Raw genomic sequence first — 23,979 nt, forward strand, 5'->3', positions numbered from 1 at the left:
TGCATCTCCTGCGCCCCCGCGAGCAGTCGGGACGAAAGGCGCTCCGTCAGCAGGAGAATCCCGCGGGGGCGGCTGCTGCTCGCCGGGCCAAACCAAGCCGACGCGCGCGCCTTTAGGGCCGCGCGGCGAGCCGGCGGGGGGCAGGGCTCGCGGCGCCTCGCCTCGCCTCGCCTCGCCTCGCCCGGAGCAAAGCAGCACGGCCCGCCAAGCCCCGTCCCGCCGCTGCTCCCCCGCGCCCCTCGCCGTTTGTGGGCCCCCTCCGTCCTCCGGCGCCCCCTCCACCCTCTGGCTGCCGGGAGATGTAGTCCGCCTCCCCCCGCCGCCTTCGGGATCTCTCGGCCCCCCCGCGCGCGTAGCAGGCCAGAAGGCGGCCCTGCCGCGGGCCAGGCCTCCTTTGCAGGCCCGCGGAAGGCGCCCCGCGGGGACCACGAGGCCTCCGCCAGCCCGAGCCGCCCAGGAGGGCTGGCCTGCGACGCCCCTGCCCAGCCCCGGGCCTCTCCGGGCCGTCTTCTCCAGTCCAGAGAGAAGGGCTGTGGGCACAGAGGAGCCGCTGGCCACTCGCCACGGCCGCCGCGCAGGGCCGTCCGCTGCTGCCGAGGAGGCCTTTCCCCAGGGACCCTTCCGGCCTGCGGGCTTTCCCGAGGCATGTGCCCGGCCACTGCCGGAAGCCCGGCGGGCTCCGGGGAGCTCTCGCCCCGGTGCTCTCGCGCGCGCGGCCCGCGGCCTTCTGCCGCGCCGGGCCCGCGCCGTCCGGCCACGCCAGCCGGGCGCGGAGGAGGGCCCGCCTCCCGCGGCGCCGGGCCTCGAGCCCAGGCACGCCCCAGCCGCGGAGGGCGCGCCGAGCAGAGAGGCCGCGCGGCGCGGGGGCAGTTGCGCCGGCGCGCGCCCTCCCGCTCGCTGCCGGAGGGCGCCGCGCGGGCATTTTCCCCCGGCGGCGAGAGCGCGGCCGCCCTGCCCGGGAGAGGCGCCGGGCCCGGCCCCGCTGCAAGCCTCGCCCCTCGCGCCAGAGCCGCGGCCGGGGGAGACCGCACGCGCGGCGGACTTCCGGGCAGGCCGCCTCACACGGCCCCACGTGGCCCCTGAGCCCGGCTTCCGGACCGGCCTGGCCCCGCAGCCTTGCCTCCGCTCCCCGCGCCTCCAGCGCGCCAGCGGCCGCCCCTCGCGGGAAGCACCGCGCTGATCGCTGGCACGGCAGAGGGCGCCTGGGTGCCCCGCTCGGCATCGGGGGCTTCTCGCTTTGGCCTCCGCTGAAGCCTGCTGGAGCGTCAGCCTGCCGGCCGCGCTGCCTTCCAGGGGGAGCCTCACGCGCCCCAGGAAAGCTCCGGCGCCGGGGCTCAAAGTGAGGGCTGGGCTCGCCCCCTCCCCGGCCTGCCCCGCAGCATCCTTGGTGGCAAAGCACGCGAAGCCAGCTAGAGAAATGCCCTGCGGCGCTGCCCTGTGGGGGGCCTTCGGGCCAACCAGCCACCCCAAAGCTTCAGCACACGGGCGCCCGGCACTGTGCCAGTTGGGCGCCCGGCCCCGCACATCTGCTGAACGGGCGGGGCGGCCTTGAGAAGTACGCAGCAGCAGCAGAAGGGTGTAGCTGGAACTGGAGCCTCGGGCGGGCGGAGGGTGGGGATTTTTTCTTTTTGAGCCAATGGTTAGGAGAGGCACAGTCACGCCGGGAACTTCGCCTGCGTCGTAAGCCCCCTTGATCTGGTGCGGCGGATTCTGTTGGGTTCAAGGAAACTTACGCCAGAGAAGGGCCTCCTGCAATTGTGCCTTGAATTACAAATTGGATGAGGCTTCTGGCACTTCCATCGTGGCTTTAAAAACAAGCCAAACCAAGAACCATTTGAGGAATGTTTATGATTCCTTACCTACGCCATAGAGCAGGGGAAAATGGAAACAGCACACAGTGCGGGCAGGGGACCAATCTTGCCCTCTTGGGGGAAAAACCCAAATTCTGTAGCTTGTTTAAAGTGAAAACTACAGCCATACACAGAAGTTCCTCATTTTGGAAACAAGTTTAAGCAGCAGGATTAAGGCAGTGAGGAAAGTTTGCTACTAGGTGCACACAGCTGCAAGTAGATGCACACATCACCCCAAATTGGGTTATTATATTACTGGCTTTATTTGTTATTTATTATATAATACAAATATGTGGGATTCTTTAATACAAAACATTTGGAAATAAGATAGAAAATACCTCCCCACTGTCCCTTTTTCTTTTTTATGTCCAGGAAGTTTAGGTGGGGGAGGAGAACTGTGCCTCCCCCCACCTTTCCTTCTTTCTCTGCATTACCCAGATGCTCACTTGGCCTAGGAGGGGGCAGCGGAGGGAGAAAAGCAGTGGCAGCTCAGTTGGGAGATGTCCAGCCCATTTGAAGAAATGCACTCGGGGCTTCTACCCACCCACTCAAAACACATTTTCCCTCTTGGCCATGGCGTGACCGTCTGGCTGCCTTCTGTGAACTGAGCCTGCAGTCTAACAGCTCTGTTGAGCAGAGGGTGCCCGGCTCCACTGCGCCCCAGCAGGCAACTGCAGAGCCACCAAGCCAAGGCTGCAGTGCACAGTTACTCCTTCCTCCCCCGCCCCCACACTGTCCCTGAAGCTCAGCCATTCCCCGGAGCTCACAAGTCTGAAATTTGGTGCAATCTCATTTTAAAGTTTTCAACTTCATTTCTGAAATATGACTTTGAGGCATGCTTTAAAAAACACACACATGTAAATGCATTCACTTTCCAAATTCATTTCCCCTCTCCTGGGGGAGGGAGATTGGGGGACCTTGCAGAAATCCACAACTCCCTGTTCCCCTCTGAGTTTAGCCAAGTCACGGCCTACCCTGTAGACTCGTTAACAGCTGCTACAAGAGGGCCCTTGCGAGATGGGAGGCTGCCCGCCCCCCATAATGCCCCAGCTGCCCCTTAGTTCCCCATAATTTGAGCACCAAGATCCAGCAACAACCAGAACATCCCCCCCAACGACAATAGATTCAAAGTATTTGCTTCAAGTGCTTCAGCAATCACCATTGCAGCAGGTATATCCTCCTGCCCCCCAGCACTCTCCCCAAACCCATTAGGCAGGAGGGGAGCAAGGACTAAGGTCCCCCTGTGGAGCCACTGGAAGAACCAAGGAGCAAAAATAAGGAGGCTTGAATCCCACCTGGACACCCCCTACAGCACCTATAGTGGGGCTGTTAGGTTCATAGTTGGTGGTCTGTGTGCAAATAAAAGTTTAAACTGGTTTTTACAACAGGAATGTATTGTGCAGATGCTTCAGAGAAAAATGCATGGGTTTAGCATTTTTTTATTTGCCCATTCTGGAGGGTTACCGGCCCCATAATCAAATTAAGGCCCAAACTACATGTTGCTTCACAGACAGGCTCATAGGTGGAGGAGGGGCAGGGCCGCCTAGAGTGGCCAATTCTACCTTCCTCCAGCCACATGGCATCTTGCCCCACTCCAGAAGGGTGAAATCAGGACCAGCCCTCACCCTGCGAAGGGGATGCTGCTTCCTCGAGAGGACACTTTCCTAGGCCCAGTTCTTGTTTTGGGAGTCCCAAGAGAGAAAACTCATGTTGCTAGACCTGGGGAGCTCCCTGCTGTAGGACTGAGTACTCCAGAGAATCACTGCCCTGCTTATTGGGGGGGGGGGGGGCTCTGCAGAAGGAGACGTGGGAAGGCAAAACATGAGAGGAGAGGCGTTGGCTCCTGAAACAGAGGAAGGGAAACACGGCTGGGGCGTGGAAGTCAGAACGAGGTGGTCCCAGGCCAGCTGGAACCATCAGCCCCCACAGCTGCCCCATGCAATGCTCGTGGAAGCTGTGGCAAGAGAGCCTCCATTTGCTTGTTCTGCCCTATCCCCCCATCCCAGCATACTAATGGGGGGGAGGGGGGAGAGAGGTTCACCTCTGCATTCTGCCTGGGCCCAGGACAGCCAAGGGAGGGAGGTTCCACCAGAGCCGCTTCTGCAGCCTTCCGAAGAGCAGCCCCCCACCTGCAGCCGGTAGAACTCCTCACCGGGACAGTTCCCAGGTGGCCCCTCTCCTCTCTCTCCCCACCCTGCAGCTTCTACACAGCCCAGACTGCCCACACTGGGACCCACAGGCAGGGCACTGCCCAGCCCCACAACAGCTGCTTCGCACACGTGGCTATGCCGGTTCAAAGCCAGGAGCCCCGTTAGTTCTGGGGAGAGTGTTGTAGCCCCGTTAGTTCTGGGGAGAGTGTTGTCAGGCCATTCTTTGGGGGATCCAGGGAGCTGTCCAAAGGGGGGGCGTGGGGCATGTTGGTGCTGATGAGCCACAGAGCAGACTCTCACGTGGGGGGAGGGGGTGTCTAAGCTGTCCAGCCACTGAAAGTGGGGTCACAGTTCTATTTCAAAGGTTTTCTGCTGGTCACCAGAGAAGGGGCTTGGCGTGGCCGAAGGAGCCTTGGACTCGAGGGCGGCCCACTGGGCTTCGAAGGGGTCGGGGGGCTCCTGACGGGGGTCGGGGGGGGCTGGCTGGCTCTGCTCGGGGGGCCAGGTGGCCCCATTGGCTTTGGGCCGGCTTGGGCCCATCAGGCCCTGAGGGAAGGCCCTGGTGCCCAGGGAGCTGGCAGGTGCCTGCGTGGCGGAGCAGAAGGCGTTGGCCACCATCTGGGAGGGAGTGATGCCCGCCACTGGCGCACTGGGCAGGGTGGCGTAGGGCCCTGCGGGGGGGTAGGCCGCCCCCAGCGACACGAAAGCAGGCTGCATGTGGGGGGGGGCAAACATGGCCACGGGCGGGGGGGCTGCGTCATAGCTCAGAGGAAAGGCAGGCAGGGGGGTGGGCATCGCCACGGCAATCGCCACCTGCTGCTGGGCCTTGGCAGCCTGGGCGACCTCCTCCAGCCAGCGCTCGGCCTCCGACGGCGTCCGCTTATGCCCCGGCTGGAGGGGGGGGGGCACGGGGGCTCCTGCAGAGGGGTCCGTCCGCGTGGAGGAGCCTGGGGGAGCAAGAGGAACACGCGTTGACCCCACGAACGGGACAGGGCCTCCGGGAGCGCAGGGTCCAGGAAGGGCCGGGCGTACCTGTGCTGCCCCCTTCTGTGGGCATCGCGGCCGCCATGTGCCCAAGGGCGCCGCCGAGAGCCGTGCCGTCGGGGGGCTCCCCAGCCGGCTGGGCGAGCGACGCATCGATCTGGCTGCAGAGGGCTGTGATGCCGTCGGAGTCCCCGTTGGGAGTCGAGTCGAGTTCTATGACTGCAGCAAGGGAAGGCTGAGGGTCAGGGTGCTGCTGGGTTCACCTCCCACTGCCAGAGGAGCTTCCGCAGGCCCAAGCCCCCCGCAGGCCTCTATATGCCCCCCCAGGGAGCTGCTGTGCTGGTCCTGGCGCTGGTGCGTCCTCCTCGGCAGAGGCCCGCCCGCCGCTCCCAAGTGGCTGCGAGGCTGGCGCCCTGCCGGCTGTCCTGCCCACCCCTGCAGGCTTTGTCCCCAGGGGCGGGAAAGGGAAGGTCCCCGGAGCTCCCTGGGTCTGGCGAGGCCACTGGTGGCGCCGTGCTCCTCCGCAGAAGGGCCCCCCGCCCAGCGTTTTCGCAGCCCACGCTCTGCCTGGCCTGGCCGCCATGGACGCCCTGCAGCGCTGCCTCCGCGAAGCGGCCGTCGTGCTGCCTCCTCCGGGCGGGCGGGCATGCAGCAGGGTCTCCTCCACAGGCCACCCCTCTTGCCCCAGCCCTCCCAAGGTGCCCTGGCCGCATCCTCACCTGCGCCGCCCCCGTGGCCTGTGCGCTGCAGCGTGGAGGGCAGCTCATTCAGGCGCAAGGAGAGCTGCCTCTTGAAGGGGGAGTTCTTCTGGCTCAGGGTGGGGAACCCTCGGAAGGAGCCCTGCCGCACCAGCTGTTCCAAGGGGGCGTGGCGGCGGGGGATGGCACGGGCGCCCCCCGGCTCAGCCTTCTCCTCCGGCGACAGGGCCCCTTGGGGCGGAGAGGTGCTGCCGGGCTGGGCCGGGACCAGGACCGGGGGAGGAGCCGAGGGCACTGCTGCCGCTGCTGGGAAAGAGAGAGCCTTGGAGTCCCGGAGGGCTGCTCCCTGGACCCTCATGGTAGGAATTCTGGAACCGCCCATCAGCCCCTCAACTTCCTCCCTTGTCGCTACCCCCGGCCCCATGCCATCACCACCGGGACACTCACTACTTTGAGGTCTGGATTCAAACTCGTTCCACCACTGCTATGGAGACATAGCCTTGGTTCAGATGTAACAGGAAATCATGGTTCATCACTTAGTGATTTTTACATTTGATCTAATTGCCCGTCAGCCTGCTACAAGCACAGCAAGCCACAGCAAGCCTTCGCCTCGGGCACTCAGCCCTACCCCAGCACATAGGAGGAGTGGTGGCAAGAAGCATCCCTGTCTGTTTTTAAACTAACCACAGTTCCTTGTGATTCCAAACCCATGGAACTGGGGATTCTTTGCTGCCACTACAGTTTGAGAAAAAGCCAGGAACTGAAACCACCACTTAATCCTGGCTTGCTCCCATTAAGCATTAAACGAAGGCATAAGGTTAGCCAAGCCATCTGGAGAAAAGGGGCGCTTGGTTCAGGGCTGCCACTCCCAGAGGCAGCATCCCCAGCCAAGAGGCTGGGGCGGCAGGAGGCTCCTACCTTTCTTCCTGTCCTGTGGGGGCCGTGCTCCCGAGGGCCGTGTGGTGGAGGCAGGGGGGCCTGGCAGGCGGAAGGAGCCCTCGCGAGCAAAGCTGGTGCGGCTGGCATCAAAGGAGGCTGTCACGCCGCACTCCTTTTCCCGCTTCTGCTTGCGCTCCAGGCAGGCAGCAAAGGCGCAGCCCACAGCATGGCTCAAGCGCTCACCCTGGGATGTGGGGGGTGGGGGGAGAAGGGGGCAAGCAGAAGACATGGAGAAGCAGTCAGAGCAGCGGGGGCAAGTCAGACGGGGAACAGCACGGCACAGGGGTCCTCAATCTTTTTTGGTCAGTGGGCACATTTGGTATTTTAGGAGAGTGTTGTGGGTGCTCTAGCAAAATGGCTGCCATGGGGGGTGGGACTTGCCCATTCATAAAATGGCTATCAGGCTGGGCATGGCCGGTCACAGAATACCGTTTGCCAGAAGGAAAACTGGTGAGGTTCAACGGAAAGTAACTTGCCCAAGAACCTCAGTATAAGGCAGAGGGGGGATGTGAGCTCCAAAACACAAAACACCTCTTTTGAACCCAAATAAAGATGGTGCTGCAAGACAGCACTTTGATTTGCAGCATGCCAGCCTCCCAGTAAAACAACAACAACAACAACAACAGCAACAACTATTATTATTATTATTATTATTATTATTATTATTATTATTATTTTGAAAACTCTTAAGAAATCAGGAGCAGCAGGGAGCCTGGCGGGCACCATGAGAGGCATCTGTGGGCACCATGTTGGAGACTCTAGGCACAGAGGATGGGGGACCTGGTCTGGATGGGCTGCTTTACTTGTTTATTTAAAAAAACCAAAAAAAACTCTCCTTGAAAGCACAAGGCGACTAGCGATTCAAAACAAAAATTAACAGTAACAATATCAAAAATTAAAAATGCAATTTAAAAACCCTGAGTAGCAAAGCAAAACATAGTGGTGAATAATGAGAGCACCAATAAAAACAGGGCCCATATGAGACACACCAGAATTCAAAATATTATCACAGCTAAAAGCACTATTAACCAATCTGGTTTCAAGGCCTTCCCGAAAGGGGAAGTCTTTGCCACGAGGGGTCCCCTGAAAGGGGGAGGCATGCTTCCCTCGGAGGCATCTGCCGGGCTGCTGTGGGACACCGGATGCTGGGCCCTGCTTGGCCTGGAGCAGCTTGGCTCATGTCCTTAGGATGGTGGCCTGGGCAACATGATGCCCCAATCAATACACGCACAGTGCCCTCACCATGAAATGGTGCTCAGGAAGTTTCACACACCCCTATGTTGTGTTTTAGTTTAGGAGAACAATCTGAAGCAGGGGTGGGCAGCTTGGGGCCCTCCAGAGGTTTTGGCCCACAGGTCCCATCAGCCCTAGCCAGCATCGCCAGTAGTGGGGGATGATGGGAGCTGTAGGCCAAAACAAGTGGAGGCCGCCAGTGCTCCTGCCCCTGATCTAAAGCGTGGGCTTGCGTTACAGGCTTTAAAATAGACCAGTTAATCAAACTACAGCCACTTCTATCTCAAGGCAGAAGCCACGACAGTCAAACTGGTTTAGGGAACAATCCTATGGCCACTAGGCACCAGAGCTCTGAATGTGGTTCCCAGAAACCATGCTCCACGCCCCCTTGTAGCCGGCACGGTTCTCTACGTGCTCAGAAATGGGGCACGGAGATAGGGAAAGGGGGCGGTCCCAGGGGCGGGACAGAGACCGTGTTATACATGTTGCTATGCGCTGCGTGGCCTCCTCCCCTCCCCTCCCCCTCCCCGAAACCGCAGCTAGACAGCCAAAATCGCCCATCTAGCCAGAATGCAGGAGGGGGGGCACAGAGAAGAGGGTCCCCTCCCTGCTCCAGCTGCCCTGCACAGCATAGTTGGGGCTGGCGACTATCCGGATAGGATTGCGCCCTGAGGACTGTATTGTAGCTGTGTGCACAAGCAGGTGGTTAAAGGGTGCCAAGAGATCATTCGGGCTGTGTACGCGATTCTGAGGCTTCACCCTGTATGGGGCAAAAGCCACAACAGCACGTGTGGTTTGTATGCACACACACACGCACGCACACGCCAAGGACGGTTGGTACAGCATGTGTGTCTGCTCTGGGGATTATGGATGGGGGGGGCCCTGCACAGCGCCACAAGGACGCCACCCACCGAATCCTTCAGTGCCAGGAAGCAGTGGCAGATCCAACGCCGGGTGGTGCCGTCTCGGCAGATGTAGGAAAAGGCCTTGTCGAAGTTGCGATCTGGGGCGCAGAATGAGACCTTCTCGATCGTCTGGTCCACGATGAGATCCTGGAAAGAAAGACGCCCAGGAGGCGGTGGCAGCGGCTTCTTCCCATTTCAGGAAGGAGAGGCTCTGGCCTGCCTGGGAACCATGCCTTCCAGCATGCTCCATGCTGAGAGGAAAGGCACTCTGCACATGCTCTGGGCTGCTCTGCATTACCACACTCTTACTATTCCTTGTCACTATTGGCATGTTGGGGCCCCAGGCACCCTGAGAGATGAAGAGGGCTGCCAGGTGGAGGGAGGGTCATGGCGCTTATGAGCCAGAGGCCTTGTGCAGCTCCCCTGTCTTTTTCACCTTAACAGATTTTTCTGGTAAGAAAAAAGGCTGAAGAAGCAGCAGGAAAACACGGGGAGGCTAGAAGCGGAAGACTCCTGTCATCTGGGCCGCCTGCAAAATTCTATGCATGAGCCAGTGTGATGGCACAAGAAAAGCCTCCCCCTAAAACCAAGGGGCAGGGTGCTCCCTGGGGCTCCCAGCTGCACTGACCAGGACCCCCCTGGAAGCGAGGAAAGGCCTGTTTGACTCTGGAGGGTGGGAGAGAGAAGAAGGAGAGTCACAGCATTGAAAATCCCCCCCCCCCCCCCCGGTCCAGCTCCACATCTTGCTTTTCAGCCCTCCTCCCACTCATAGGAAGCTGCCTCTAGTCCGGCCAGACCATTTGTCCTTTCTCGGGCAGGGAGGTCTCCACCAAGAGCCTTTCACTGGAGATGGTGGGGATGGAACTGCCCCCACCGCCTGCTGCTCTTGCCCTGAGCTCCCCACCCCCTGGAATGCCATACCTTGGTCTTGTCGTCCACAACACGCAGTCCGTCGGCTGAGACCCAGAGCATGGACTTCACGGATTTGCGGCCGCTCTGTGGGGGCCAAAACAGGGACAGCAACATTGGGGGTGAAAAGCAAGACCCCACGCTGGCCCTACAAAAAGGACTTGCTGGGCAGGAAATGGGGAGAGACCTTGGCATTCGGCCCTTCTTGCCACTCATCCCACCACAGTCATGGCAGACAAGACATGCACCGCTTAGGAACATCGGAAGCTGCTGCAGACTGAGCCAGGCCCTGGGCCCATCTAGCACAATACTGCCTGACTGGCGGCGGCCGCAGCAACTCTCCGTGGCTCAGCCCCATTCCCCTGCAGGAGACTGAGGGCCTCTTCTCTGAGAGAGTGGCGGCTGCAGCAGAGATGCAAAATATGGGGTTTTCCCTTCAAATTGATTATTTTAGTCCCTATACATTTATGTAAATGTAATCAATTGATTAAATTGGTTGAAACCAATTTGATCAACCAGTTTCAAAAATACTTCGCTACTATTGGCAGCTCTGTAACAGTGGAAAGGTGACCCTTGGCGTGATCCCAGTAATGCACCTCTCTGGGAGACCCTTCCTGCCTCTACCTGGTGAACAGGACACGGAACGTAAACACTATTTGTTAGAAATTTTGCAGTGGCCTTCAGCTCACAAGAATTATTTTTTAAACCGTTCTCTTTTGCCATCTAACGCATTATGGGGCGTTCTCAGACAGCCCACCGATCAAGGGCAAGGCCTTCCAGCAGGAACAGAGCCCACCTTGCAGTGACCCAGCCCTGCCCCAGCTTCTGGCCAGCAGCCCCCAGTCCCCCCAAGGGAACACACGGCGTTGCTCCTTGCATGCAGCTCCCTGAGGAGAGGACCCAGCAGAGTAGGTGTGCAAGGGCATCACGGACACCCAAGAGGTGGCCAACCCCTGTGCACCAGCCTCCTTGTGCATTCTCCCAAGGACAACAAGGCGCTGGTCGAATTTGCCCCCTGCCCTTGGAGCCCCCCACTCACGGCTTTCAGCTTCTTCACGGCTTCTTCACAAACATGCATGCCCCGGGACTCCTCGACTTCAGCATGGCCCAGGTACTACAGGGGAGAAAGTCATTTAGGATGAGATCCTTCCTCCCTGTTCCACCCTTCCCTGTGGGTCCACAGAAGGGAATCACACCTCTCAGTGACTGCTCACAGCTGCCTGAGAAGACAAAGCCTTGGTCTTAATCCAAGGCGTGTCTTTCTATGTGGACAGATCCCGTGGTTACGAACTGGAGATAAAACGGGCCTTCTGCACAGGTGCGGAGGCACTCTCCTCTACATTCCGCCCCCTGGGTTCCACGGTTATGCTCTAAGGGGCCCTGGTGGCTGAACTCGGGTCCCTATCCACTACTCAGGATAGCCTGGGTTGCCCCTGCAAGGGGCCCCCCTGCAGATTCCATTTTGCAGATAGAAAAACAGGAGCCAAGAGGGCCGGCCCCAGCCCTTTCTCCATTGTGCAGAAGAGGGATTCCAGCAGGTGCCCCAGCCCGACAAGCTCCCCCACCGGAACCCCCCTTTTGCCCAGCTGAGAGCAGGGCTAGCCCTCCCTCGCACCTGGCCCTCCCAGCGGAGCAGGAGCCTGGACCTGATGGGGCGGGGAAAGGGGTGCCAAGCCCAGCCCAGCCCAGCCCGCCCGGCCCCACTCACCCGCACAGAGAAGCTGCAGCGCCCCTTGCGCACGGCCTCTTCATCCGCTTGCCACTGGTGGGGCCGGCTGGCCTCAGGGACGTACGCCGGCTTCTTGCGCCTCAGGCTCTGCCGCAGCTTGTTCATTGTGGACCCCTGTGCGCCTGAGGGCAGGAAGGGACGGGGCTGAGCTCCGCTGGCCCAAAGCACGGGCAGGAGGAGCGCCGGGCTGCTGAAACGCAAGGGTGATGGGGCTGGGCTCTGGGCTCCAATCCCACCACCTCCTGGGCACAAGCAGAGCCTGGAGGGCTGGCATGAGTCAAGGCCTCCTCCACCCCTGCGGGCAGCCCACAAAAGCCACAGGGGACCCAGCTGTCCCGGGAGCACTCCTCTCACAGTTGGGGAGCGGGTGGCTGGGAGCATTCTGCCCCCCACACACACACGCCTCTCCGCCAGCAGTGAATCTCCTCCATGCCCAAATAGCAAGCAGAAACAGGAGAGCAAGCCAGAATGAGGCACAGCAGCAGAAAGGTGGGGACTTGCCCCCCCCCACCCTTTCCCCCTCTAACTTTCCTTTTTTCGCAAACATGGATTGGGACACAAATTTCCAGGAAGCTTTGGCCCCCCAAGATCAAAGCGATGCCAAAGCCAAGGAAGCAGGGAGGGAGAATGGGTACTTCCGCCGGTTTTGCATGCCCCCCTCCATTGATCTCACCCTCTCTGATTTAACTGGGGTGTCTCATTCTAAGACAAGAAAAATCCCCCACTCCCTTCGGCCCAGAAGGAACCCGGGCTCAGACCGTCTGCTTGGGAACTAAGTGCTGCAGCCTGAAAGCCTTCTTCCCCTGATGCTTAGAGACAGGCTGATGACAGAAATGCACTCTAAACACACCCAGAAGCACTCTTGCAAGGGCTACGTCCTGGCACTGAACAGCGGGCTGCTTTAGGCCCAAGTCCTCCTCCTGCGGTTGCAAGTCAAGCACACCACACAAGAAGAGCTGTGCTGGGCCAGACCAGCCTGAGGCCCCCGGAAGCCACACGCCGGACAGTGCAGGCGGCCCGCGGCTTCCTGGATCTCAGAGGGCGGGAGAAATGCAGGCGCGGCCGCCACCCTCTTCTTGGCAGGGACTGCGCCCTTCTGTCCCAGCATGTTGCTGGAGTTCGAAGGGCAGCAAGCCGTTGGGTGATGGCTTGCAGCCATGCTGCTAAGTGCACAGGGGCTCTGCCAGGGAAAGAAAGGGGCCAGCCTTGCACAGAAGGCCTTGCACTCCGAGGTACCAGCGGCTGTCCCCAGCCCAGCGCACGGCCAGGAGGACAAATGGCCAATGTGGGTTACAGATGTCGAGCTGGCTCGGGAATGCCACTGCTCAGACACAACGGAGCTGCAGGAATCTTGTGCCCCCCACCCCCAACCTGGACCCTTTGCAAACTGCTCCTGGGCCCCGGCTGGCTCCCCATGGTGGTGGCGGTGCTGTGCGGCACAGCGCATAGGCGTGGTGCAGGGGGGCCGTTAGGGCTCGAGCCATGCTCAGCGGGACTGGCAGGAGCCACTGCGCGGGAGCAGGGCAGAGGCACGAGGCGCCAGCCCATCACTGGGCCTCGGCAGCCGTGCTCCAGTGGCCGCGGAGCCACTACCAGGTGGAGGAGGAATACTGGATCCGATGAGCCAGTCGGCTAAGCTGATGAGGAGCCCCCCCACTGCACAAACGCCTCGTCCTGACCTGCAAAGCCTTCCACGGCCCCCCCCCTTCCTGCCACCCTTCTATCCCCACACATCCCCACTGGCGACAGTCACTCCTCCAGCTCCAGCACCCTCAGCCGCCCAAGGTCTCCTGCTCCCCCAGAGGCCCCTGCCCTTCCTCCCGTGCTGCCCACCCTTCAGGGGCTCCTCAAAACCCACCTTCTCTGTGGTGCAAAGGCCCGACTCCCCACAGACCACTGAGCCTAAGCCTGAATACACGCGCCTGCGATCCCCGCAAATTCTCCCACGCCTTCTCCTCCTGCCCACCCCACCCCCAATTCCTCTGTTGTCTGCCCCGCTGCAGACTTTAGAGTGCAAGCTCAGCAGGGCAGGACCTGTCAAGCACAGGGGCGATGCTACATAAGGAACGTACAATTCAGCCTCACCTGCAGGGCCCGTCTCAGAGGATGGGAGAGCAGAGCCCCACCCGTGTCCCCTGCCTGCATCAAAGTCCCACTTAGGAGCAAAATAAACCTCCACGCCTTCCCATGTGCGTCACACCAGCCAGAGTACCTGAACAGACTTCTCTGAGCTCTACAATCACTCCCCAGATGGCACATGCACAGAGGAGAGCTTGCTGAAGAAGCTCTGTTCTCCTCTGCAGCAGGGCAGTGCTAGTGGAGGTGCCCGCATCGAGAAACAGCAACGGACACCCAGCAGGCAGGGCGTGTGCCAGTGCCAAAAGTATACATTGCATATGTGCTCTTAAATTCCTCCCTCCAAGGCATCTTGATGCAGCTGAACAGAGGGCCAGAAAAGGGCAGGAAAGTAGGTGCCCCAGTCAATCACAGTCACTTTACACATTTTCCCTTCAGCCAATCAGGTTTAAAAAAATACTAATTCTTTCTGGGTATTTCTAATAGAGCAGGAACTCAGTAGCCACTTCCTCTCCCCGATTCCTCAAGAGCATGGAACACATTTGTGAATACTGAGCACAGCAGTGGCGGCATGCATGCTAAATATGTAAAGTACATTGTGTTTTGCCTTTTTGACCACCAGTCCATGAGATAGTGAATGTGTATGTGAATGAAATTAATAGATGTTTGAGTGTTGTTACAAAAACTCCGTGTGTGTGTGTGTGTGTGTGTGTGTGTGTGTGAGAGAGAGAGAGAGAGAGAGAGAGAGAGAGAGAGAGAGAGAGAGAGAGAACAGGCAGCAGATAAGTTGCTTATTTTGTTGTTGTAAATGTCTTACTCTCCTTTCTGATTCTCCCCTTCGTTGCCTTTTTTTAAGAGGCCAGAGATGAGCACATATTCACCCAGGGGGTTCCCCATCTGGCACCAGCTTCTTGGGCGGGTCCCCTGCCCCCTCTCCCCAGCAGGGAAAAGCAGTAAGAGCATGTCCTTGCTCGAGGGAGGGCCAGGAATGAAAGCTGCTGCATGACTCAGTCCTGCTTACTTCTGAGGCTTGTCCTACTTACTTCTGAACAGACTGCAGTAGCTTACCCTGCTTACTTCTGAGTAAAATGTAAATTATATTGTGACTGCTTGGGCAAGATTTCTGTTCTTTAAAATTTGTAGCTGCTTTGGCTAGCAATATTTTTGTTTTTCATTAAAAAAAAAACTGCCCGTGATGCTGGTTGTCTGGAGCAATATCAGGATTGGGGGGGCGGGGAGGCTTAGCAATGATCTCTGTGCATGTTTGCTATGTGTGTGTGAAAGTGGGGAGGGGATGAGTGAATTTCTGCTTTGAGCAAGTGCATTCTTCCACCCCAACCATTTTGCACTCATAAGCTTAACAACACTTGTCTTATTCGCCTTCTCAGTGTAATGTGGTAAGTAGGTTGTTGCTGGAACAGAAAAATGTGACTCCAAATGAGTATTCTGTGTGCCTGTGTACCTGATGATAATGACTCCTACTACTACATGTAAAGAGGTGGATTTTGAGTGCTCTCAGAACTTGCTGTCTGTGCTTATTCCTAAGTAATCCCATCCTTCTTAGTCCTGGATATACATGCAGAAGCTGGATTTTTGTACTATGTGGATTCTCAGTTACTTTCACGCAGACATGCAGGAGGAGAGCTTGCTGCCACACAGCACATAGTTAAACTATGGAATTCGATACCTCAGGATGTAGTGATGGCCACCAACTTGGATGGCTTTAAAAGGGCGTTGGACAAATTCCCAGAGAAGGCTACCAATGGCTACTAGTCCTGATGGCTATGTGCTACCTCCAGTACCATGGGCAGCAAGCCTATGTACACCAGTTGCTGGGGAACATGGGCAGGAGGGTGCTGTTGCACTCATGCCCTGCTTGTGGGTTCCTGGTCCACAGCTGGCTGGCAACTGTGTGAAAAGAATGCTGGACTACATGGACCCTTGGTCTGATCCAGCCTCGGGGCTCTGCCCTCCCCCCCGCCCCCAACGACTGTTTTGCACTCATGATCTTAAAATCACTTGATTCTGTGCGGTTGGAGTTGTTGCTGTAAAAGGAGTATGTGGGTCCAATGAAGTGTTTTTGAGTGGTTATTTGGATTCCTGCCCCCCTTTGCACTCCTGACTTTAAAATTAATGGGCCTCAGTTTCCCCTTTCTGCAGTATGGGCTGCTGGGGATTCAAAAGACTGCTTTACCTCTGGTGATCTGCACTCCACCCCAACCAGCAGCAGTGGACACCAGCCACCACTGCATCACACCACCAGCAACTCAGGCACCCCTTCCGAAGCATGAGGCTGGGAGGGACACGGAGAACTGCAGAGGTCCACAGGCTCTGCGTTGGGCCTCCTTGAATCTAGGGGCCAGTGGCGGAGGAACACAGCCCACCTTTCAACATCACAGCACCCCACCTTGGCACCCCTCCTGGATTGCACGCTGCTTCGCTGGCACCCCAAATTCTGGGCTGCTGGCCCAGCTGGTCTCCTCCCACCCCGCCCATCTTGTACACCAAAGGTGACCCTCCCCTCTGGTCCACACCTCCCCCCATCCCCCCAGACGGCCCTGAACACAACGCTGGAGCTCCAGCAGCACAAGGCGCCAGGACCGAAGCAGCTGTTGCTCAGCTGGGCCAGAGAGCAGCTCCACTGAGCAAAGGCTGTCTGCTGAAGAGAATAATAATGAAGATAAATACCCACACTACTGTTCAGTCATAACAAAAGTTTAGAGAACTCTTCACGGGCTGAAGGGCGGCTGGTAAAGCAGCCAGAGACCTTCTCCCTCCCTCTCTCTCACACAGGCCCACACAGCCTCCTCTCATCGCACAGATGGCCAGGGCCGTTAAATCTGCCCCATAGAAAATGGCCGGTGCAGACGACTGCGCAGGGGTCCCTTTTGTGTGGTGCATGGGCCTTGCACATGGCCACAAAGCCAGTCTCCCCACTTGCAACCTCCAGCATGCTGTGGAGACACACAAAAGGGGTCCAGATGCCAGACAAGTTTAGCCCCACCCTGAATTCGCCCCAAATGACTCTGACCCCTCTTAGGTATATGGGGGTGAGGGAGGAGGAGAAAAAGAATGGAGACCCTGGAGCAGATTTCTAAGGAGATGGAGGCCTGGCTTAAAGGTGGCCTTCGAGCAAAGTCAAGCTTTCCCTGTGCAACAGCCGCACTGGAGCTGGTGGGGACAAAGGGGCACCGTGGAGGCCCCCCACATCAGGCAAGACAGCTGCCCCAATGGCCTGGGGGGCGCCTCCAACAGCTGTGTGTGTCCAGCCCCCTCCCCCCACCCCCTTCTCAAGCACACCAGCTGTACCGCGGCTGAGCAAACATTTGGCCAAGAAGGGACTGTTGCTTCAGCTGCTGCCGGAGCGAGCTCCCCCCCCCCCCGCCATCTCCTGTGGCCTGGCACACACAGGCAGCTGGGGGCTTTGCAGAGTCCACTTTAGCAGATGGAAGCCATTCCCAGACAAGATAAGAGGGCTGATAGGGGGAGGGGAGAGGAACCACCCGAAAAAGGGAGAGGGTAGAACTGGAGTCTCTCCCAGGGACCACAAGGCCAGGACAAGCTTGTACCGGGCAAGAGAATGGAAACCCCATCTGACCCAGGAGGGAGGGGCGTGGCGCAGGCATTACCATCAGGGTCAGAGTAGCCTGGAGCGATCCGCAGCAGGGGACGGGGCTCAGGCCTGCCGCAAAGGGGCCCCTTCTGAGCTGGAAGCCCCTCGTCCTCCCAGGGCCTGCCAACAGTCACACGCCTGACCGGGCGTCTCGAGGCCTGCATAGCGTGGCACTCTTGCTGGAGGCAGTGGCTCATGCCCTTGGACCCTGGAGCAGGCTGCAGGGCTGAGTGAGCCCCGGGATGGACCAGGGCTGCAAAGTCTCCCAGGGGTGTGTCTGGGATGAGGGAGGCAGAAGCCTGTTGGATGGAGGGGCACCAGCGGAGGACCAGTGTGTCTGGGGGAGGGGGCTCTTCAAAGGGCCCATCTGGCGACACTCCCTGAGGAGGCCAAATCTGCTGTTTTAGTCTCCCACGCACACCAGCCTGTTGCTGCAGCATCTCCAGCCAAGCACCTGGCACAGCCTGGCTGGCTGGACTACAACGACGCCTTTGGGGGACAGCAGCTAAACCCAAAGTGGCGCGCCACACAGGACTCCATCCCAAGGAAGGGGTGTCCAAAGAGCTCCAGCCACTGCCCACTAGCTGAACGGGCCCCCTATGTTGTGCCAGTCACTAAGACCCCAAATCTCCTGCCACGATGTGCAAAGACTGGGTGGGAGGGGATTAAAAAAGAGGGTCTCCAGGTATGTCTGAACCTAAGCCTTGGAGTCATGAAGAACGTCACACAACACATCTCACTGAAGATGTTCCGTGTGACTCATGGCCTCGCCAACACCCCCATTCCAATAATGAACCATTTTTGGAACAGGCTAGAGAACGGAATGATGACAGCAGTAGCAGCCAAAAGTTGCAACTCACCATCCAACCCCCTGGAAATCAAGAAGCAATCCCTCCGTGTGCTGAACTCTGGTTTGGTTTGTAGACGTGGTCCTGACTCCAGATTTAATAGCTTCGCTTACTCTTGAGCAGCTGTCCCCGCCAGCTGTCCCCACTCAAACTGGCAGGGAGGGAGGGGCCACCAACTGCACCTCCAGTTGTAGCCATTTAACCCCCCCACCCCGAAACCTTCTAAAACAGCAGCCAAAGGGCCCTCACAAAAGGTACGGGGGCTGAGCCTTCTGTGATGCGCGCACTGCTCCAGACACAGGGAGCACTCCACCACAATGCTCGCAAGCCAGTCCAACAGGACCGCCCTCTCCCCTCCCACACTTGGTACCTGCACCCCACGCCTGGCTTCTTCTGAGCTTCCCATTCGCTCAACAGCTCTTATCTGCCGCCACCGTCTCTCCACATCACGCAGTCCTCGGGGAGAAAGGAAGGAGTGCGCACGAGAGAGTCCCAGCCACTGCCGCTGCCTCTGTGGCAGGCTCTCCCAGAAACAGGGGCTCCTCCTCGCACGCCCAGACCAGCACAGCGGACCAGGCTGGGGGGGCTGGTGGAGAAGCAGAGAGGTTGGCATCCGCCTGGCCACCCAGCCCTGCTCAGGGCGAGAGCACAGCTGCTCTCCGCAGCAGCCCCGCGTAGAAGCACTGGCGGAGGAGCTGGAAAGGCCTCTGCCTGCCCCTGCGCCTGGCCTCGCTTCAAGGTCCAGCCAGCCTCCCCCGCACCATGTCTGCCCCCCACCCCCCCGCACAGAGAAAGTTCACCACCTGCCTCGGCTGCCCTGGCTATCCAGGGACCGCCAGCCTCACCACCTTGCTCTGCTCCGGAGCCAGCATCAGCCGCCACCTGCCTGCCAGCCTCTCACCTCCCCTGTTATGTCACCACCACCCTTTCATTGATATTACGCTTGTAAATTACACCTGAGAGCCGGAGTGGTGTCATGGTGGGAGTGCTGGACTGGGACTTGGGAGGCCTGGGTTCTAGTTCCCACTCGGAGATGAAGCTCCCTGGGCGACTTTGGGGCAGGCACTGACTCTCAGCCTAACCCGTCTCACAGGGCTGTTGTGAGGGTAAAAATGGAGGGGAGGACCATGTAAGCTGCCTTGGGCACCTCGCAAGCCAGAAAAGGGAGGACATAAATGTAGTAATCAACAAACAAGCTGCCCAATAGCCCAAGTTCTCTGGGCGGGGAACATTCAGCAATGCTGAATGGTTCCCGGCCTGCCCCCAAACAGCCTCTCCTCCCACCCTCAGATATCAAAATAAATTGCCAAGGAGCCGAGGGAAAACAGGAGGGCGGCCGCCACCCACAGAGTCCTGGAGAGTTGCCTGTTTCTTCCTCGCCGTCCTCCAAGCCCCACAGAGCTGACAGAGCCCGAGCCAAGGGCAGGGCTCCTGGCTCCAATCCGATCCAGCTGGGGCGCAAGAACTCCTGGGGGAAGGATTCCGGAGGAGGATGCCCCCTTCCCAGCAGAGAGTGCCTCTTCCAAAGCAGGCTCCAGGCAAGGACGGGGGAAGCCCAGACTCCTCGCGCATGCGGCACCCCCTCTTCCACCCAGGAAATGGGCCGCCTGCCCAGCCCTCTGCACAATAGGCTGCCAACTGACCCAGGAAGCACTGCAAGGCCACTGCTCGCATGCACACCCAAACACCCTAACTGCTCTGGACAGGGGGGCTGCCAATAAAGCCCCCCCTGGAACTGCCAGCAACACAAACCCCCACGTGCACGATGGGAGCAGGGTTGAGGCCAGGACAAAAAGCAACATTGGCAAAGCACTCCGCCCCAAAGATGCCAGTGGCTAATCCGCCCGCCTGCTCCACTGGCCTAGCTGAAACCCGATGCCTTGGACCATCCCAGTCGTGTCTCTTCCGAAATGCAAGCGGAACGGGCTCCAGCAAGTATCAGCAGCCAGTTTCTTCCACCCCGATTGCACAGCCTGGTGGGCATTTGTCCACTCCCTTTACAGAGCTTAGGAGAGGACCCAGGAGTCCCAACCCCCTGCCTCTCTCCTTTCATAACAGGGAGACCCCAGGAGTCCTTCGGCTCCCTGGGCAGAAAGATGCCACAGCTGCAGCAGCTGTGCCTCTCTGGAGCTAATTGGGCCTTGTTAATGGGCAATAGTCATTGCGGCTTATTCCCCAACTTCCTGTTGGCTCCACCAGCGTCCGGGAAGCCATGAACTCAGCTGCCCTCCTTGGTCCAGATGCCTGAGGAGAACAATAGCAAAGCCCAGTCCAGCTAGGGAAAGCTCGCCTCCCTCTCCCTGGCTTGGATCGTAGCAGCGTTGGAAGGAGCCTATAAGCCCATCGAGTGCCCCCATCACAGAGACTCAAGCCAGCAGGGCATCTCCCCTTCTGCTGGCAGGGCAATGACTGCCCGCGCTCCTGGGCAGAGCACCGGCTCCTGCGCACAGGGGGTCCCAGCTCCAGCCCTGAGCACCACCAGGGAGCTCCTGAAGCCAGGCTGGGAAAGACCTGCACAGGGCGAGGCCACCCCTCGCTGCGGCCAGTCGGATGGACTGCAGAAGCCGCACCCACACCCACAGCCGCCGCAGAGGCCGCCTCGCCCCAGGGCCGTCGCGCTCTCAGCCAGCCCTTGGTGCTACCCCGTCTGCAGCGTGTGTGCCTCTTTTCCGCCCCAAAGGGGCAGATGAGAAGACCAATGGCAAGCAACGGTTCTTCGGAACAGGGAGGCAGGACAGCTCTGGGGGATGCTCCAGGGCATCCAGGTAGGGCGGGAAAGAATCCTGCCTGCAAAAACTGGAGAGCCATGGCTGCCAGTCCATGTAGACAGTACTGGGCTCGATGGACACCGAGGCAGCTTCCTATGAATGCCACCCCCCACCCCGGCATTAGGGGAAAGGTCTTCCTGTGGGCACGATCTCCAAGGAGGCCGAGGGCACCTTAGCTGAGGCTCCCACCACCTGAATACATTGCTTCCAAGCAGACGCCATCTCCATCCGTGCCTGCGCCCACACCACCCAGACCATCACAAGCCCGGGACTCAGCCAGCACCCCCAGGCTTCAAGAGCCGATGGGGGTGGGATCCCTGGGGGCAACAACATCTAGCCTGCAACAGACTCCATGACCCCCACACTGCCTTTGGGCCAGCTGCAAACACTGCACAGGCAGAAAGACCCGGAGTCCTGGTCATGCTGGGCCCCTTTTGCACCACTGGATTCCTCCCACAGCAAAAAGCCCTTTCTCGTTGGGGCAAAAGAGAGGCAAGTTCAGGAGTTAATTCGGGTGTGTGTGTGGAAGTGCTGCAGCCACAAATCCCACAATAACCACTAGCTATGCAGTGGAGAAATGGAAGAACTCTGAATGTGCTCAAAAGCACTCTTGATGAGCACTCCTCATCTCACAGGGCCCTGCCCCAGAACCTGTGGCAGTCCCAGTTGTCTGAATCCACTTCTTTCCCCAAGCAAATACTTTCCAGCATGCCAGAGGAGGCAGAAATGAACAGAGACCAGATGGGAAAAAGAAATTTGCCCCAGCAAAGAAATTTGCACCCCGCACACAAAACCATCACTTGGATCCCTGCACCTGATATGAACCGCAAAGTGGTTCTGGCCTTCTAAATGTGTTTGCCACCAGGGTGGGGGCAGCTGTTTATTCAGGGAGGGACAGGACCAAGCACCACAGCAATTTTCCCCACTTGCACTGTTGATTTCTAAAACAGGTGTTGCTGGGGCTCAAACAAACCCATCTGAAAGTAAGATGCTTCCATTTGCCAGCCCCCACCACCACTGTAATCCCATATGCACAGGGGCGAATGGATATGGGAAATGTACTTTACACATGCCCATAAGCACCCACCCTTCTTTCCTCTGTTCCAAGGCCTGATATTAAAGAGCAGGTCCTGAGCCTGCAGGTCCGGAGACCGAGATGTGGTCCTGCCCTCCCGGGGTCCCTCTGGTCTCAAAGTCCGTTTTTAAAAGGGAGTTGACAGTCCATAGAACATCCTGCCAACCCCCACCTGGAGAAAGTGGGTGGCGGTGGTGAAGGAATCCATACATCACAAGCAGGCTTAAAATAGCTGAGGCAGCGCCAGACACGTGGCCAACAAGGCTGGGCCCGTGGCTCCAGGGTCCTGGCAAAAGGAAGACAAGGGCCTCCATCCGCCCAGGCAGGATGTGTGCGGGGTGACGATTCTCTCTCCAAGAAACGCTGCAATATCACCAGCAGCGCCTTGCCCACTGCAAGACCTGGGCTCTTTGTGGCCACCTGTTCTCAGACTGCAAAATCCCTGCAACATCCATGACCAGGAGGGTGGAGGGCATGGCGACCCCCCCACACATACACATCATAGAATCATAGAATAGTAGGGTTGGAAGGGGCCTACAAGGCCACCGAGTCCAACCCCCATCAAGCATGGAACATCAATTCCATGCTTGCAAATACAGGGAAGTCAGACTTGGAAGGAAGGGGACACACACACCCCCAGCCAGGCTAGCTGGGGTGAAACCAAAACCCATCAGCCTTCAGTTTTTGTCATCAATACTCCCCTAAGTGGGTCTTGGGGAACCCCTGGAACCTATTCTGCTAAATATGTGGGAGTCTCTGGGGGTGATGGTGGCTCTAAGCCTACCTGGGATGCTCACTCAAAGTGAAGGGTTTTCTTTAAAGGATCCTATTTAAGGTTTTCCTGATGACACCCATCATTTGGGGAGGGCAAATTCATTTGTGCACCCCCAACTGGCTTGCAAGATTCACCGCTTTTTCTCTTTTTTTGCCAAGGAGAAGCCAACCCGCCCCGCGCCTGACTCTCCAGCCCCCCTTAATTAATCAGCAACCTGGCTGAGCTTCTGATGCTCCCCCCCCCGCCCCCAAGAGCCCCTGCGAGCACACAGATCTCGAAACGGCTCAATCAGGGGGATGGGCAGGGTGAGCAACTCTGGGAGGAACCCCCTGAATGCCCCCCAACCCTTCTCATGGCTTCCTGGAGAAGTTACTGTCCCACTCCCTGCAACATGGAAGGGGATGAAAAGTTTCCTGAAGACCCCACCCAAAAATTACCGACCCAGCATCCTCCTAACCCCACGCATCCCCTTCAGCCGATCTTGGAAACGCATCGCGGCAACCATTATCCCCCCCCCCCCCCCCGAGTGCTGGGTGAAGCAGATCCTGGAAAGGGAGGGAGATTCTAGAGCCCCCCCTCTTCGTGCTGGGGGTGATGGTGCGTGGTGCGCCCCCCCACCGGCTGGCTGGAAATCCAGCCCAGCCGGCGAGGCACAGCCCCGGCCCTTCCCGGGCGCCGTCGCCTCCCGTGGGAGCGAAGCCGGCGGCGGGCGGGGAGGGGGATGCAGTGCCTCCCCCCTCTCCTCCTCCGCACCCGCGACCCTCCCCTGGCAACCCGGAAAGGGTTGATCTTCGATCACGGCAGCAAAAGCAGCGCGGGGGGGCTCCGGGGCGGCCTGCGCGGGGGAGGGGCGGCGGCGGGGGCCCTGGCGGCCGCCACACGCGGGGCGGGCGGGGGCGAAGACGGATCTCCGCGAGGGGATGGAGGGCGGCGAGAGGCGGCGGCGGCGGCGTCTGCAGCGGCGAGGCCCCGAGGAGAGGCGCCGCCTTGGGGAGCCCGCGAGGAGGGGGAGATGCGGCCCGCGAGGGGCGCTTGGCCGGCGCCCAGGGGCAGATGGACGGACCCCCCACCCGCACCCCCGGCCGCCGCCCGGTCCTTACCCGGGCGCGGCGGGGCTCCAGCACAGGCGGCGCCTCCTCCCGGCTCGGCATCCACGGGGCGCGAGGGCGCCGATCCGCGCCCGGTCCCCCTTTGCCCTTCCGCCGCCGCCGCCGCCGCCGCCGCCGCCCGGGGGCTCCCCGACCCGCCGCCGCCGCACGCACGCGCCTTCTCCTCCCGGGGAAACATTCCAGCTGGCCTGGCCACGCCCCCGGCTCGTTAATACGCAAATGAGGCCCGCCCCGCCGTCGGGGCGACTCACCGCGGCCCGCCTCCGCCCGGCCTCGCCGCCCATTGGCCGCGCGCTCGCCCGCGCAGGAGGGCGCCGC

At 59.4% G+C, this 23,979-nt stretch overlaps 1 protein-coding gene across 1 annotated transcript; it reads right to left on the reverse strand.

Annotated features, from left to right (window-relative positions):
* Positions 1–2,091: 2,091 nt before the first annotated feature.
* NUMBL (NUMB like endocytic adaptor protein) lies at positions 2,092–23,754 on the reverse strand. Its single transcript, XM_084814295.1, has 9 exons — positions 23,653–23,754; positions 11,377–11,519; positions 10,708–10,782; positions 9,681–9,755; positions 8,766–8,906; positions 6,601–6,805; positions 5,704–5,988; positions 5,033–5,203; positions 2,092–4,947 (listed from the first exon to the last, which is right to left on the reverse strand). The coding sequence occupies exons 2-9, from the start codon at positions 11,500–11,502 to the stop codon at positions 4,346–4,348; spliced, it is 1,680 nt and encodes a 559-aa protein (XP_084670421.1). The 5' UTR covers positions 11,503–11,519; positions 23,653–23,754; the 3' UTR covers positions 2,092–4,345.
* Positions 23,755–23,979: the final 225 nt, after the last annotated feature.

Source organism: Heloderma suspectum, chromosome 10 (assembly GCF_057233095.1).
Source record: "Heloderma suspectum isolate Gila_16-S chromosome 10, 16-S_ref, whole genome shotgun sequence".
NCBI lineage: Eukaryota > Metazoa > Chordata > Lepidosauria > Squamata > Helodermatidae > Heloderma > Heloderma suspectum.

Excerpts from the sequence above, each read along its gene's own strand:
- NUMBL (XM_084814295.1), bottom strand. The coding sequence starts at position 11,502 with ATGAACAAGCTGCGGCAGAGCCTGAGGCGCAAGAAGCCGGCGTACGTC. Across the intron at positions 6,806-8,765 it reads TCCTGGCACTGAAGGATTCG|GGTGAGCGCTTGAGCCATGC; the intron begins GTGGGTGGCGTC and ends CCCACATCCCAG. Across the intron at positions 5,204-5,703 it reads AGGCCACGGGGGCGGCGCAG|TCATAGAACTCGACTCGACT; the intron begins GTGAGGATGCGG and ends CCCTTGCTGCAG.